Here is a 17,770-nt window from a genome sequence, read left to right on the forward strand (position 1 = left end):
AATGCTATGTTTAAATGGTTTTGAACTATATTCTCGTTGGGTGCCCCTGACTTAAGGTGGAACTCCCACGTGAACTGTGTTGTTGCCAAGGCAAATAGGATACTGGGATTGATTAAAAAAACCTGTAAAGGACTAAATGATTTGAAGACTCTAAGGACCCTCTACTGTTTTTTAGTAAGGTCTAACCTTGTTCCCGTAGTTTGTCTACCCACGGGAACCCCAAGCTAACGTTGTAATTTGAGCATCACGATCAGTTAAAATTATAAGGGTTTATATGGGAATTTGCAACCGTGTTTAGGAGTCGTAATCCTGATACCTTATCAGTGTCTTTGGGGCGTACTTTGGCCTTTACAGGGCTATTCCAGTGGGTTGTAGGTTCACTGTTTTCAATCTCTATTTATCCTATATGAGACTGAGAGCAACGGCAGAACCAAACTCGCTAGAATCGCGCTCAAACGGCCAGAAATGCTAAGAACATACCATAAATAAGATAATATGCCCTAAATAGCGATCGCTAAATTCCCCATACAAACCCTTATAAAATGTATGTAACGCAACAACGATTCTCCGTGAACTTGGGGTACCTATGGTCTGCCGCAAATTTTTTTATTCCCCTTGATCTCCCGACACGACTGTTTTCTCTCAAGATGCTAGTAATTAAATTTCACACGCTTCCGTTAGTCCAGCCACAAAATATTCGTAGCACAATATCCTACGAGAACAAAGTTTATTTGCATGTTATTTCCTTGAAGGCTTGAATCTATGCACTCATGTCGGGAGACCCAGGGGAATAAAGAAATGTGCGGTTGACAAACTACGGTCTGCCTCCCCGGAAAGGCTCAGCTTGTTATCAACGGTCGAAGCCGTGGCCACTTTGGTAATAAAGCGCCTCTTTCAAAAAGATTACCGCCTAAAGTATCTCGCAGAACTGTTATTGCGTTGATGGTGGATTGAGATGAAAGTTGAATTGTTGTCAATTGATTTTGATGTGCAATTATGACCCTGGGAACACTTTGGAGCGGTTTTCAATTGAGTGTCGAAAGTAATTAGCGAATTGCTTTGGTTTTGCATTACTTAAGACAGTGATTGGTTCAAAGTTCTCGCGCCACTTTTTCAACCAATCAGAAGTGAAACCAAAACCAATGGTGGTTTGCGCGTGCATATTTTCCCGCGCTTTGTGTCGGCTACGTGTAATTACTTCGAGTTTGATTGGTTTACTGGATTGTCTCCATCCTTTTTGATTGGCCAAAGTAATTACTTTGGTTTTGGTTTTACGACACTCGATTGAAACTCGCTCTGTCCAGGAATATTTCACTCAAATTGGTGGCTCCTGAGAATTTAGTCTCCAGCCTTGGGATTTTATTATAACGATGACAACCGACATTTTGAAAAATGGCTCACATCGCATCGGACCCGGAAAATAACCACATAGGAAGAAAGCTACCTACAATGGCAATAAGGTTAGGCTTTTTAATTGAGAATTTTTCATATAATTATCTTCGTAAGCCTTTTATCGGGATTCCCATACAAATTCTTATATTTTTGTTGGCTATGCTCACACTGAGCTTGGTGCGCCTGTGGTTTGACTTTTCCGAATTTTACCGGTGATGCCGATTGATACGACTAAACAACATTGTGCATCCTATGGAAACGTTCTTAAGTCGTCTTGTTATAGGGATCGGTTAAAATGACGTCATTTTATGATATGCCGAAGCGTGCACAGTTTACAGACTGGACGAAGAAAAAAAGAGAATTTTAGTCGAAATCACGGAAACATTACATAGAGAGCTTCTTAAGAGCCTAGCAAAGGCATCTGGATGGCTTTTGTGGAAAAATATGGCAATCGTAAACGGTATTCTTGTCAAATAAAAGTGAGCTTCTTTGTTGCCTAAACATCATTATTACTTTGTATCCCGGGGGGGACAGAAATGTTCAAATGTTTAATAATTGATGATAAGTCGCAGTCTTTTCCCGACCTGTTAGTCTTCCCTTTTCTTTGAATGTCAGTTTATTTTTGTAAATATCAGAGCTGTCAAGCAAAGAAAATATTTGTTTTTGTTTTCAAATTGATGAGCAAGAAACTAATAAATGCTCATCTCTCTAGCAGGTGTATGTCCTCAAATTTTTCCCGTAGTCTTGTTTACAGCCTTAAATTTTTTTCTCTTTTTTTACGTACAACCGACATTTCTCAAAGACGGTTTTGAGCGTGGTCATTCTGATACTTTCAATCCATTCACTCCTGAAATATCCTTAAATTTCAATAAAACGGTCCACTTCAATGTTTATAAGTGGAAATCCAGTTTTTAGGCGGCATCATATCTAATGAGAGTCTCAGCAGTACAGTTTTCGTAAAATGTCTGTATGCGCAATTTCGTTATGAAAAAAAAATGTACGAAAGTTATTTCCTTCAGTTGCTGAGATAAAATATTATCTCAGTGGAATCGTACCTGGCATGTAATATACTAATGAGCACTTAAATAAATACAGCTGTCATTTTGACTAAGAATTGCATATATTCTATATAATTTAGGAACTTATATTTATAGGTGCATCATCAGAGTGTTTCGGTGAAGCTTAGCCTGAACAACGAACTGATACTGAGAAAACTGAACATCGCACATGAAACCAAAAAAAAAAATCCTTAAGAGAAAGTTGTTTAATGATGCTTTTTAAATTTTTAGTTCGCATTTAAATTCAGTTTGAAGGAACTGAATTAGGTCAATCGGGAAGAATAATCCAGGAACTATGGAGTTCGCATGTTTTTGACAAACTTATTAAGTCATCTGCCACCAGGGAAAAAAAAGCTTGAAACGATTTTCATAGTCGAAACACACTTCTTATACACCGACAACAGCTCGAGACAGCTGTAACTGCGTAGTAAACAATAATGGTCACTTCTTTCGATTTTAACCATTCTCTGAGCTCAACAGCAAGCGTCTCCACTGATCAAACACGCGAGGATGGCAGAGGAAACACCATCGCGGGTATTGTGTTGATAGCAAGCGGTCTCATTGGTTGTAGTTTGTCACTCTTGGCACTTGGAAGAGACTTTTTCTTGGGGAAAACCCTCCCTGCCATCTTTATTGGAGCGTTGGTATGGGTCGACTTCATCGGGGTCTTTTCGACTGCAGTTCTTGTCTTCAATGGCCTTGTTCAAGGCGAGAAGTGGCTGTCAGGTTCCCCTCAATGCGCCATACAGGTTTGCCTAATTACCGTATAATTTTATCACCCCAAAAAAGAGAAAAGAGTGGTAGGAAATTAGGCAATATCATCCTATAACATAAAAACGTTTATTGCTCCTGTGAAATTAAAGTGTAGCTTCACGTACTTGTTGATATCCCGAACTATTTGCATAACTTCTGGTTTTATCAAAAGGACTTGATAATGTAAAATGACCACCGTACAGAGATTCTAAAAGCTAATGTTGCGAAGGTTAGCCCTTCGTCAGAGCGAATAGAGGAATTGTGGGTTATGTGTAGTTTTTATAGTAGAGTAGGAGCTACGCTATCGGTGGTAAAATGGCAACGTGAAAAACAGGAATACATCAGTTAAATGAAAAGCGTTCGTTAATACCGTGAGGATTAAGGGTGCCGATTTCGACGATGAATTTTAATTTTGTTCCAGATTCTTGCGGCTTTCCGTCGTACCTTGATGTAGGGGTGTTTTTTGGAGTGGTTAGGGAGATTAAAATGACGAGCGACTGGCATCATGCATCCATGGCGACATGCATCCTTGTCATTCTTCTCAACATCGCGAAGTGTTAGCGGAATCGGTCGCCTAGACGCCTACCTGCCTCGCCAACGTATAATTTATTGCATAACGTACAGGTTATGCAATAAATGACATTTGCGGAGGTACATGTGAAACGATCGGTGATCTTAACAGATCGCTTAGATCTCGATATTTTGCTAGTGTTAAGAGTGAAAGGACAAGTTTTGCATCGTGAGCGCGCACATTTGAAAGTGCCGGGTTGTTCGTTAGTTTTGAGCGCGCTTCTAACTAAAAAGTTGCCTACGTTTTTGTCGCTTTTGAATGAAATAAGTGGAGGTTGCGAAAAGATTCTACCAGTCTCGGGATCATTTTGGAGTAATTTAAAGTTATTAAGAATGATACTTTTGACTGCGTTATTATGAGGATGGAAAGTGAGGGTGAATGGATTTCTGTCCTTCTTATCTTTTTGTGACGTTTGTAGTGCTGACTGTCGATCAAATTGTTGGGCGCGATGATGGCCCGCTTTGACCACAGAGACAGGATAGCCACGTTTTTCGAAGAACTGGAACATCTACTCTGATTTGCTGGAAAAATCGGAGTCATCACTACATAGACGTCGAAGTCTAAGAAATTGAGAATAAGGAATGGAGTTCTTGGCATGTGATGGATGTGACGATGAATACAACAAATAACTGTGAGAATCTGCGGCCTTTCCCTACATCAAGGTACGACGGAAAGCCGCAAGAATCTGGAGCAAAAATTCATCTTCCAAATGGGCACCCTTAATCCTCACGGTATTAACGAACGCTTTTCATTTAACTGGTGTATTCCTATTTTTCACGTTGCCATGTTACAATGTTGACTCTTTTGCATTTCATCCCTTGGCCTCTATTTTTTTGTATAAATTGTAATAAATATAAATAAAGAATAAAGAAATAAAAATATAGCGTAGCTCCCACTCTACTATAAAAACTACACATAAGCCACAATTCCTCGATTCGCTCTGACGAAGGGCTAACGTTCGAAACCTCAGCTTTTAGAATCTCTGTACGGTGGTCAATTTACATTATCAACTCTGTTGATAAAACCAAATTTTCTTATACTACTTCCCCACCGACCCAGCACCACAGTTTCTTTAGAAACTACCCCCTTCATTCATTTACATAACTCTTCTCCATCGTACGCTAACCTATAAATCAGTTGATCATTCGAAGAACAATATCTATCTTCCGTTGCGGCGCTTTGAAACCTGCCACCCGGGCAAAAACTCACCGGGGGCTTTTATTCCTGTAAAATAGATAATTATTACTGAGGCGTGCAGCATTATTGGATATAATTATCTATTATAATTACTGATCGTCATCCAAACCCATTGTTATATCACCGAATGTCGCCGCCCTTTTTTATTTTTGTGGAAAACAATAAATCAAACAATTCGTGACCTTCAATGGATGCTTTTATTCAAGGTAACGGTTTCTTAAGCTATTGTGTTCATGTGTATAAGGCCCTGTTTACAAGCAGGTAGGGTAACCCTACTGCTAGGATTACCCTAGCAGGAGGGTCAAAGATAGCCCGGGTTTACAAGCAAAATTACACAGGTAGGGTTACCCTACCACCTGGGACAACTTTGTGTGCTTTGTAACCGCCAGCATCGCAAACACAATGGAAACCTCTAAAAGGTTGTCCCGGATAGGCGAGTTGTCCTTAGAAGAGCATTTTTTACAAGGCAGCTAGGGTTACCCTAACGCTAGGGTAACCCTAGCACTCAGATAGGGTTACCCTAGCGCCAGGGTACCCAGGGGGTCAGTGGACCGGTCCGTGGACCGGTCCGTAAGGCAGTCCATGGACCCGGTCCGTAGGGGGGTCCATGGACCGGGGGTCAGTGTTTTCGGGTCACCCACTTTGCTATACTTTGGTCTGGGTTTTTGGATTTCAGTTTGCTCTGAGTGCTGGGCAGGAACACAGGAATTTGAGGTTTAAAACTTCATTTATCTTTACAACGGGACGAATCGGATCATGAATTCTTACAGCATATGGAAGATATTAGTAAAACTAATAACGGGGGATTGTGCCATTTGCGTATCAAAAGAAAAGTTGTTCTGGTATACAAGAATTTAACAAATGTAGAGCGTTGCCCAGTTGCGCTGTATAAGAAATACTTGTCTCACGTGCTAAAAGAAATCAGTGACAACGCATTTTATTCGCGGGCACTGCCAAAACCAAAAGGGGATGTGTGGTATTATAATAAAGCGAAGGGAAGAGAAACTTTAGGGAACGTAGTAAAGAATATCATGCGAAAAGCAGGATTTGAGGGGCATTTCACAAATCATTCTCTTCGGCGAATTTGTGCCACTCGATTGTACGATGGTGGTGTGCCAGAACAATTGCAAGTTATTGTAGAAACCACTGGTCACCGATCATGTGATGGAGTTAGGGAGTATAAATGTACCTCGTCAGCATTTAAACGAAAAGCAAGTGAAATCTTGCAGGGAACGACTCCTAAGAAGGTTGAAATTGATGCGAAGGAAAAAGAGGAAAACCTGATTAACACTGAATGATGTTGAACAAAAAGTAGAAATGGAGTTAGGGGAAAAAGTACTAGTTGAGGAAAAGCAGAACGAAGGTTACACTCAGTCAGTCGTAATTGTACTAATAGTACAAAGATTGCTATTTCATATCAGTAAGAAACTTTGTCACTGTAAGGTGTGCACTTAGTAAAATTTAAACATGTTTGCGTTGAAGTACGTCTCCCTGAACAGAACTTCTTGTGGTCTATATATTTATTTTAGGAATCTTTCTAAGTTGAGGTCTACAATACACGATGGCATCCGAGAACTTTCACTAAAAAAATTACTGGGCGAAAACGGTAACAGGTAAATCCAAAGCGGTTTATAGCAAGCCATGGCCAGTTGCAATATTGTTGAAATATATTGCCGCAAGCAAGCTGCAATATTAAAAATATTGCAGTGCAGTCAGCGAATATGCACTACAATATTAAGCGTTTTAGCTCGTTCAGGATTACCCATGATAATTTCCCTGCCACCAAAAAAGGCCGCACCCGTTTTTCTCACATAGTATGCATTATTTTTCTCTCGGCATTCGGTGATGTAATGCAGACAGAAAACAATGGGTTTGTAGGACGATCAGTAATTATATTATTATTATAATCCGTCCAGACAAGAGAAAATAAAGGGGGAAGAGAGGGCATCCCCCATACATTCCCTTTTCCATAGGTAATATGTTTCAAGCAAGAGATTATGAATTCATAATCTCTTAGTTTCAAGTTATTTTATTTTTTTTATTTTTTTATTTTTATTTTTTAAAATTTATTAATTAACAGCAGGAACCCATGACCCGGAGCCTACAACTCTACTGTTTTCGTGTAACGGCGTTTTCACAGACCGATTTATTTTTAGATTGAATTTCGCGCGAATGAGACTCCCACTGAAGCCCGATGACCAATTACAAGAAATTAAGCTGACGTCATAGGGTCACCGAACCGGAAGTGCCTTTGTTTTTTGACCTAATTCTCGGCAAGGGCTAGTCTAAAAATTAACCTACTTGTGAAAACGCCGTTTCACAGACGCTGTATGGAAGTTGCACTCTCCAGATGGGCTCCTGTTAACATTCAACAGTTACTAACAAATGTTCTTACTTACAATTTCAATACATTAAAAACCGCCACAATTACACAAACTATTTACTCAAGACTAATCTTACTACGACATAGAAAAGAAAAGGCGTCATGCAGAAAAATAAATCTCAAGAGTGTGCTAAAAGCAGTCTTCGATGTCCAGGAAATATAGAGGACTTAAGGTTAAGTAGTAAAACATGGGAAAGGAAGCGTGTCAAAAATTAGGTTAATTAAATCACAAGATTCACATATGGTCTACAAGAGGTTCCCCCTTTTTGGCGTCCCTGCTGTTTAATTCAATGTCATAATTTGAATTCAGAGAATAACTCAAGTTATTTTTTAGATCGACTCCCTCGCTGTACATATCCCAAGGGGATTAGGAAACAGCAGGAGGCAACAGCCAATCATATGGCGGGAATGTGTTCTCTGAGCGTGGGCTATCCACGCGGAACACATTCCCGCCATATGAATGGCTGTTGCGTAATCCCCTTGGGATATGTACCGCGTGGGAGTCGATCTAAAAATGACTTGAGACATATTACCTATGGAAAAGGGTATTATGGAGGATGTTCTCTCTTCCCCTTTTTTTTTTCTCTTGGTCCAGATGAATTATGCGTCTGTAGTGTTATCCGTCTAGTGTAAAGTCGAGACGAAGTAAATAAGACGCATAATCCGTCTGGTTGCGGGCAAACATTTTCACTACGTCTGTTAAATTTCGTCTCGTATTAAGACTGGCACAAGACGTGGGCGAACTATCTAGATTAGTGCGTCTTCGAGGTCGTATTAAAGTGGATGATAGTTTGTGTCTTGTGCCCGTCTTTGACTACACGAACTTAACAAAGGAAGAAAAAAGTTTTCCCAAGTTCGGCTCAGGCGAATTATGCGTCTCTATTATAAAAACGGTCAATATTTTTGTAAATCGCAAGACCGGCAAAGATCACAAACGGTCAGTGGTTAAGAGACTGAGTTCGTAATAAATTGAGAAATTCCTTCCGGCCCATGAGATTGTCGTTGATTATGAGGATATTCTCCAGGTGTTATTGGATACAATTGTCTCACCATACTGCTAGGACTGAAGTTATCGAAATGGCGCATACTCGCTATAACGTTGTGAAGGAGATGAGAACTGTTAACCCCGGTTAATGAAATAAGGTGTGTTATATACAGCCGGTGCGTAGAGTGGCAAAACGTCCTCGGTCTGCATTTTTCAGGCTTTCGTTTCGTTACTGCTACGGTAGCGTTCATAACTTCGATGATCTCAAAACTTAAGTTGTTTCGTTTCCGTAGTTACAGAGTCTTTAATACATTGTTTCTTTATTGATTTCTTTCTTTTGAACAGGGTTTCTTCACTACAGCATTTGGAATGTCGTCAGGAGCCGTGGTAACGATTATGTCATTGGATCGCTTTGCGTCCCTCCACTGTCCGTTTCTTTACAACAAATATGCCTCACCAAAGCTCGCTAGAGTATTCTGCATACTTCTCACACTGTTTTGCACAATATTAGCATCCTTACCTTTCATGAACGTTGGAGACTACGTTTTAAATGAAAACTCGCAGTCTTTTTGTCATTTTGATTTGTTTCCCGCGGACCGAGCTGGATTTTATTTTTTACTAGGGCTGGCTACATTTGGAGTTCTTTTAACATCAGTCATGACATTTTGTAACATCTTTGTGTTTATCGTCGTCTTGAGAATTAAACGGCGCATGTCAAAATTGTTACCGTGTGAAATGAACGCCAGACGTGCACTACGGTGTGCCTTCAGACAGGAGGAGCGAATGGCAAAGTTGGTGGCTTTGGTGTCTGTTGTTTTTCTTGTTACTTGGTTACCAGTCACGGTAAGGTCATGCGCAGTAACTTACGCTGTAATTTCGAGTTTTCAAGCCTAAATGTTTTTTTCAGGCTTCTTAACAAGTGCTTAAGTTGTTGTGCTAGCAGCAATCGTGTTTATCTTATAGAGTCTTTTAGATTATTTTATTAAAAACCTTTGACTCCCAAGCCGGCCCGGGGCCCGTTTCTCGAAAGTCCCGAAACTTTACGGGCCACTTTCGGGTGTCACAATTTCCTTTGTATTTCAAGAACGGAGAGTATTTAAGTCGTCAAACTTCACAGACGTGTTTCTTTTCGTTAGCTTGAAAACATGTTAAAAAAGATCGGCTTTCCAAAACAAGCGGTTAGCAATTTCAAAAATGGCTTTTCTGGCCCTCAAGGTTTTCGGGACTTTCGAGAAAAGGGCCCCTGAAACGGCCCATACATACCCGGAACAAGGCCGAGATCTTCAGTTGCAGCTTCTCGAACAAAAATAATTGTTTTTCCTCTTTTCATTCTAGCCATCAGTCAAACTCTCTTTTACTAGTTTTACGCTGGCTGATTACTTTTTTTTTTTCATTTATTTTGTTTCAGATTCGCATCTTTTGTAACACACTGCGGTTGCATCTCAGCCAGAACATGGACAATCTCTCCTTTAGGTTGGTGATGGTTAATTTCCTTCTTGATCCTTTTACATACGTCTTGTTCACGAGAGGCTTTAAAAGAAAGTTCCAACAATCAATCACTGGATTCAGAGAGTACCTCAGAGACAAGCACGCCAGCCAAAAGCGAAAGATACAAACTAGTCGCATTGAAAACGCGTCCTTTGCACCAGATACCACTGTGTTAGGTCCCGCGTTGTGCATTGCGCAGTCTTCTGTGATTAGAGTTGCTGTCAGACCAGTCCCTGCAAATTTGGTCCAGACTTCGTTACCGACATGAACAAAAACAGTGTTGATGGGTTGAACAGTTGTTAACCTGTAAAAGTATTAGAGAAGACATTAACGGAATTGCAGGTCTAAGTTGACAGAAACAAGAAATGTCCCACATGCAGTCTACAATATGCGCATGGCTAGCGATAACGAATTTAGGTCTTCTATCAGCAGCCCGTTACCTAACTTGCTTCCTACGTGGGAATATTCCGACTAAATTCATTTAAATTCAGATTCAAGCTCGGTTAGCTCAAATTCTCCTTGGGATGAAAATGAATGTGGGTTCATTTCTTTGTTAAGACTTCAAGTCAGTTGACCACTATGGGTTTCCAGACCCTTGTCACGTCATGAAATCGCGCCTTAAAAAGTATGACTACTTTATGCAATATTTAGTCTATCTTTAATGTTTCTTCAACAGTTTTTAATAAATGACGGTTCCCCAAATAAGCTCACATTATCAGCTGTGTGCCAGTTAGGCTGCCAGTTAGGCTGGGGAACATCAGTTCCGATATTACATTAAACCATAATATAAACAGACCATCTTGGCCTACATCCCCAGATAAGCTCTCAAGCTTTGTGCCAGTCAGGCTGCCAGTTAGGCTGGGGATCTTCAACTCCGACGTACAATATAAGCAAAATACAATATAAACCTAAAGTACAAAAAACTAGTGGAGCTGAGCAACCTCTAACAAAGCAATTGCGGTTCGAACGGAAAAAAAACCTGCCAGAAAAAACCCCTGTGAGGAAAACTGTGCAGGAAATCTGGGTAGGAACCAAGGCTCAAGCTCCAAGCCCATCATCAAGCTCCAAGCCCATCCTACGAAGGCCTTACAAAAAGGAAATTAGAACAGCCGATCCTACCAGACTGGATGCATGGTACCTAGAAAAGAAAGAACTAAACAAAGAAAAAATTAAACGAAACGAAAGAATGCGGTTGGTTCGGAAGCCTAGATGACAACCACGTGTTATACCTGGTCATATATACCCCTACATCGTTGCCCATGATGCCCCGGCCTGGAACCCAGGCCCTTATTGTATCTCGTACCGACAAAATAGTTGTTTCAGCCTTATTTGCTAGCTCACTCGTCAGAAACAACATATTTTGTCTCCACTCCACAAAAAATAACAACACAGTATCGCTGAACCAAATACGTTTATTTTGGGAGGGCCTGGCGAGAACCGCCCCTCTAGAGTGACAAAGAGTTGGGCAAAGGCGTGATTAATATACACTAATAGCTTACATGGCTTAGAGCCCAAGGAATTTGGAAACAGAAAGTCTTTGATCCAGATCGTTATCAATATAAATGTCTTAGGCTTGCACCGACTTCCAGCGGCCGTGTCGCTGAAACACTCTGTCACTGACACCACTGTTAGCTGCCATAGTCGCACCACCCGAACGCAGAGAGTGCAGCCCGAACTTGGAAGGGTCAGCCCCAAAGGAATTCAAATCCCACCTGAAAGCTTCTCTCATAGTGCCGTAAGTAATAGGCTTATCGGGGGCTATCAACTTACAAGAATCCTTTCCCTTAGAAATGGGTCTAAAAATCAAATCCCTGGAGTCCGGAGGAATTTGAAATTTGGTGAGATACTTTTTAAAGAGCTTGACAGGACACGCGCGACTAGGAAGCTCAGAAATAACTACTTCGTCTCCTCGACGAAGCTGGTCGTTCTTACTTTTGGGGACTTTAATAACCATGAATCCCTCGTTAAATAAAATGTCATGCCTCCATCGTCGAACCTAAAGAAGCCGGCAAATGTTAAAACATACAAGGTAATATTGCGCAATTCAACAGGGTTATCAAGGTTAGAACGACTAAAAATATCATGAATCACACTAGATGGGATGGGCCCCTTGCGCTTAGCAATAGCAGTACCAAGAATTCTTTTTGAAGCAGACCTGACGGCCTCGACAATAGGTTTATCCATGGGGGAGGGGATACCAGCCATACTATGTGCCCACTTTATGCCATAAAAGGCAGAATCAATTACACTAGAGGAATGGGATTGCTCAATAAGGTGTTGCAAGTACAATGCAACATGAAAGGGTTTAGCAGGGAAAATATTTTCGTCAAACGTACTAATGGCGAATTGCTTCCACTTGCGGTAAGCACGGTTGTACAGCGAGGACGTACTGTTGGTCTTTGAGGACAGCACTGTCGTCTTCAATCTGTCAGCTAACCCCCGGTTGGGACCGTCTAGCAGAGCGTCCCGATTAAAGCCCCAAAAACCAGAATGGAAAATATCTAGAAAATACAAGAAATAGGCGTGAAGTACTGAGAAAAACCAATAACAGAAACAAAGGCAAACAAATAACAGACGGGGGAAATGGCAGGAATAAACGTACACATAAAAATGTAACAAATAAACCCTTTATTGCATGGAAAGTATGGTACCGCAGTGGGACCAAATAATAGCCTACATGAAAACATAGTAGGCAGCTCACGCAAAGGCGTACAAAAACTTAACTAAAGTAGCGTCTAATAACATGAGTCACACTCTTCATGAGGCAAAGTGCAAAACCCCGCACGACATATAGGGGGCCTGGGGCGGCGAAAATCGACTCGCGGAGCAACAACATCAAAATCAAGGGGTCTGGTACCAAAAAGAGAATTACGGGCTTTCCCTTTGACAAATAATCCCTGTAATATCATGGGTGACAAATTACTCCTTAATTTAGGCGCGAAATTTCAGCGTTAATTTATAATTTCACATGTGAAATTACAAAATTGCCATGGTAACATCTCTTGTATCTCGATCAGAGCCAAGACCATTGAAGAAGTTACGAAATTAAAAGAAGCGGCAGAAAATTTAAATACGTGAAAGAGCACAATTAACTGGGTGAGAGTTTTTGAGAAGTGGTGTGACGAAAATAGCCTTGAGAAAAACCTGGAGATGATTCTTCCCGAGCAGTTGGATAAAGTACTCGAGCGATTTTACAATTACGGTTGTGAGCGTAATTTGTCACCCACGACATTAAAAGGTAATCAAATGGTTTTCTCGTGAAATTAGGAAAAAATTTCACTTGCGTTTTGTCAAAATTCTGATAATTTGAAATTATCAGAATTTTGACAAAACGCGCGTGAAATTATTTCCTAATTTCACTCGTCGCCATTTGATTACACATACTAACTTGGGCAAGTAGACTCAGTCAATAACGAATCTTCTCCAGTGCACACCGTTTGTGGCGCAGACGTTCCCGAAGAACGACGACTTCCATACCGGTAAAATAGGGTTCCTCTAGCAAGACACGCTTCCATGTGTTTAAGAACTCTGACAATTAGACAAACCGGGGGACAGAGCCAGTTATTGTCGTATCCCCAGTCCTGAGAAAAGGCGTCAACTGCCTCACAGCCGGGCTGAAAAAAACCGGGAATTAAACCTTGGTAATTTGGAATTGTAACTACAGGCGAACCTATCGACGGTATGCGGTCGCCAGTGATCATTAATACTCTGAAAAACAAAATTATTAATAGCATAATCGTCGAACTGATCAACAAGCCTGTTGAAGGAGTCGGCTCTGACATTAATATACTGCGATACTTAAGGCAAATCCGAAAGGCTTCTAGAGCTAATGCTTGCAGATCCAATTTCCTGCAGCCGTTGAGAAGACTGAATAGACTCAACGTTCTGGTTGTCTGAATACCAGATGACCCTTGCATTGGACAAACGACCTGCAAAGGCCTCCAAGGCGAGACAAATAGCCTTAAGTTCTCTCCAAGTAGAACTCTGCACTTTCTCCTCAGACAGGGGACCAATTCTGATGAAAAACCAATTCGGAGTAGGACTCGACAAACGCGCCACAGGCTGAATCGGAAGCATCGAAGAAACTAACTCTGACCGGTAGCGATTGCGCCCGCCAATAAACTCTACCATTCAACATTCTACATTGTTAGCCCAAAAGTTAATCTCCCGGCGCAATGAAAAAAGATGCCTGGTCATAATACGGGTAACTGAATCCACGCAAGAAGAAAGTGAAATAATCTGGCCCGCAACACTGGGGACGCTTTTAACGTGAACCTGGCGAACAGACTGTTGCGAAGACATTGTGTGCAATGACCGAAGGTTGGAAGTCAATTTCGCGATGCGTTCATTGGTGACCTGAAAAGAGCCATCAATGGTGTTAAGAACAACTCCTAGCCATGTAATAACTTGAACTGGTTCCCAAACGGACTTTTCCTGGTTGGGGACGAAACCAGACTTGAGTAAATCAGAATGAACTGCTAAGCTGTGAATTTTGGCAGAAACTTAGTCAGTTCCCCCTCCTAGGCCATCGTCCAGGAAAATGGCAAAAGAAATGCCCCGACGTCTCCAGGATTTTTGAAGCGGTTTGAGAATCTTGGTGAAAATAAAAGGAGGAGAAGAAAGGCCAAACGGAAGGACGCAAAATTGAAAGTATCTGAAGTTCCTCGTGCCAAAATCCCAAGCAAATGCGAGGTATTTGCGGTGCTCTGGGAAAATTTTAATATGAGGGTGACCGGACTTCAGATCGAATTTAAATAAATAATAGTCCTTGTCGAAAATCTGAGTGGCCACGGCCACGGGGGCAAACAAAGTGTATTATGGGGAATTCGAAAATAGAGAATTGTTCGTCGCTTTCTGAGTTTAACAACGTACTTTTTAGCCAAGAAAGTGCTTTCGTTTTTTAATTTTGTTGTTATATTTAAATGAATATTTACATTTCATTTGTCGGGTCGGGAAGCCTTCTTTGTCGAGTTATTGACCCGAGACCGGACTCTTATCTGGAACAAGGTTGATCAATCCCCTCACTGAAGAACCATTTCTTTCAATAATGAGGCAAAAATAGACAACAAGCTTTCTTTCAAATAATTCTTGACCAACAAGAATTAGTCAAATTTCAATTTGTTTTTATTACCTGAAGAAAGGAAGAAAGTAAAATATGTACGAGAACTTGACGAAGAGGTAAATACAACTAAATTGAGTGTGTTTATTTCAAGCTTATTTGCAAATTTTTGACAGATAATTATAATATTAAACTACAAAAATATTCCACTTAAAGGTCGTCTTCATTTGGAAGAAAAATGTCACAAAGACCTTCTCCAGCGTAAAATTTATTGAAACAAACAAAATATTTGCTATTAGAGGCAAAAAAAACCTTTCCATTTTAATTGCGTGCGTGCAAACAGGAAATAAACATCAGATCAAACTCTTTTCGGAAGAAACTTTTCCGTGAATAACGAAGCACAAAATAGACAACAAGCTTTCTTTCCAATAATGTCTTTTTTGAAAACTGTACAAAATTCAATACAAAATAAATGTAAATTGCCAGACTACTGACTGAGAGGCTACTTTAGTTAACACTGCAATGCAGTCAAGGCGTTCCATTCCTTTTACACCCATACAGAATTTGCCATTTGGTTTCGGTGTTGTACATAACAACACAGTTTGTAAAATAATATTAGAAACAGAGCTCACTTTGTGATATCGGACGGCGTAAGATGCAATTGTTGTCGCTTTTAGGATACCAGATATTTATTTTTCCCTGCCTGTCCTGTTTATCTAATTGAAGTTCCATTCTTGAGCTCCATAAGGGTATATTTTCCTTAAACATCTGCTAAAATACCATTGGCGTTACAATGACTTTCGACGTCATTGCAGGTTAATTAAGTATGCTACTGTGTCCACCAGATAAAATCTACCCATTTCTACAACCCCCTAAAGCCTGGCAAAAATACGCGCAGATGACTCTACCCACAAAGACACTACTTAGCAGGGGAATGACAGGAAAGACTTCTACCGACACGGAAAGCAATAAAAATAACAAAAGGACAAAATGAAACGCAGATTTCCGACCAGGTTTGGCAACCCAATTACGAAATATAACTGGTTCTCCAAACTAATGCTTTTTAGTATCACCCAACTAGTGGACTAATGCAAATCCTGCCTTTTAATTGGCTACTCTACTAGAGGACCATTGGTAATAGTCCTCGAGTAGCGAAAAGCGTGACGGATTTTTTTCGTTTTATTCCCAAATAAATATTTCTTCAAGTTGCATTTGCTAAATTCATTATTGCCTTTTCTGTCCGACTAGTTGGGTGATACTAAAATAATTAGACCCTTCGCCCTCAAGGGCCACGGGTCAGTAGCCCACTCGGCTTCGCCTCATGGGTTATTGACCCGTAGCACTTGCGGGCTACAGGTCTAATTGTTAAATACATACATTTAGTATAAACACACAGGTGATTATACAAAATCGCGCGCTCTCATTGGCTCGCTATCTCGGATTATCAGCCGATAATCACCTCGACGGACAAAATGACTGCCAGTAGTCGTTTTGCCACTGTAAGTGAAGATGATTTCGCGTTGAAATGTTTTTTTTTTTCTCTTTTTTGAAATAATCACCTGTGTATTTATACTAAAACAATTATTCGCCTCAGGCTCAATGATTATCGGTGAATATTCACCTCGACTTCGTCTCGGTGAATATTCACCGATAATCACTTCGCCTTCGGCGAATAATTGTTAAATAATAACTTTATTAAATAATGAAAACCATGACAATGACGGCCCATTGAATAAACGTGTTATGGTAGAGGGGAACTAAATCCCCATATGAAAACATACCCCTTCCCCCTTCCCCCTCCCCCCCACCCCCAAAAAAATGTAAAATTTAAAATCTAGATTAAGTATGGCAATATTGTCATGAATTAACTTGTAAATAAAATCTTTTTTACGGCTTTTTTGAATCTGTCAACAGATTCAAGATCTGCAACTGATGCCGGTAAATCGTTCCACTTATCTATACACCTATTCGAAAATGAATTTTTAAAGATATCTATCCGACAATAAGGCTTAAAAAGTTTATAATTATGACTATTTCTTGTTCTTCTGCAGTTACTGAAGGACATGTAATCTCCAATATTTGAAACAGTTGAACGAGACCAAGAACTTCTCTTCGCCGGCGAAGTTATTGCAGCTTGAGGCACTTGTTTCTTTCTTCATATGAGATGTCTTTTCCAAGAACCCATCTAGTTACATTGCGTTTCACACGTTTCAATTTTTTTAAGTAAGTATGTTTGATGGGAATTCCACACTTGACATGCATACTCGAGTATTGGGCGCACCATCACTTCATAACCAACAAGCAAAGCTTTCGACCTCTTCCCAGAAGTCCGTTAAGTAATCCAAGCAACCCATTTGATTTTGCAACAACGGCAAACATGTGTGACTTCCATGATAGATCTTCCGATAGAATTATTTCAAGGTGCTTATGTGCCTGTACTTGTTCTAATTGCTTGTTAGCCATCGTGAAATTGCACCCAGCAGGATCCCTTGCCCTGGTAAAGTTCATGCTCTTACATTTTTCTGCATTAGTTCTTAGGCGCCACAAGCGACACCATTCACAGAATTGCACAAAACTTTCTTGTACTAAATTGGATGTTGAAGTGGGTGAAAACATGACTGTAGGGCTTGATAGAAAACAGGAATGTCATTCACGTATAAAATAAATAGGAGGGGACCCAAAATATTTCCCTGGCCACTCTTACAGATCTGGTGATGACATGTCTTGACACAATGGGAACAGAGCTCACGGGTGCCTTGGAGGAGGAGTTAGCCAAAACTTACGGGCTTACATTCATTCTGACGAGAGACTTTTGAGGAGATGCAGGAGTGCTGAATCTCTCAGGCTGATTTTGAGAAACTGCCGAAGTACTGGATTTCTCAGG

The 17,770-nt window shown here is 40.5% G+C and overlaps 1 protein-coding gene and 1 pseudogene across 1 annotated transcript; both read left to right on the forward strand.

The window, feature by feature from the left end:
* The first annotated feature begins 2,579 nt into the window (after window positions 1-2,579).
* LOC137996344 (prostacyclin receptor-like) lies at window positions 2,580-10,596 on the forward strand. Its single transcript, XM_068841744.1, has 3 exons — window positions 2,580-3,199; window positions 8,685-9,182; window positions 9,748-10,596. Exons 1-3 carry the CDS (start codon window positions 2,888-2,890, stop codon window positions 10,093-10,095), a joined length of 1,158 nt encoding a protein of 385 aa, XP_068697845.1. The 5' UTR covers window positions 2,580-2,887; the 3' UTR covers window positions 10,096-10,596.
* Window positions 5,579-6,269, forward strand: LOC137994343 (uncharacterized; annotated as a pseudogene).
* Window positions 10,597-17,770: the final 7,174 nt, after the last annotated feature.

The sequence above is a fragment of the Montipora foliosa genome, chromosome 3 (genome assembly GCF_036669935.1).
Source record: "Montipora foliosa isolate CH-2021 chromosome 3, ASM3666993v2, whole genome shotgun sequence".
Taxonomy (NCBI): Eukaryota; Metazoa; Cnidaria; class Anthozoa; order Scleractinia; family Acroporidae; genus Montipora; species Montipora foliosa.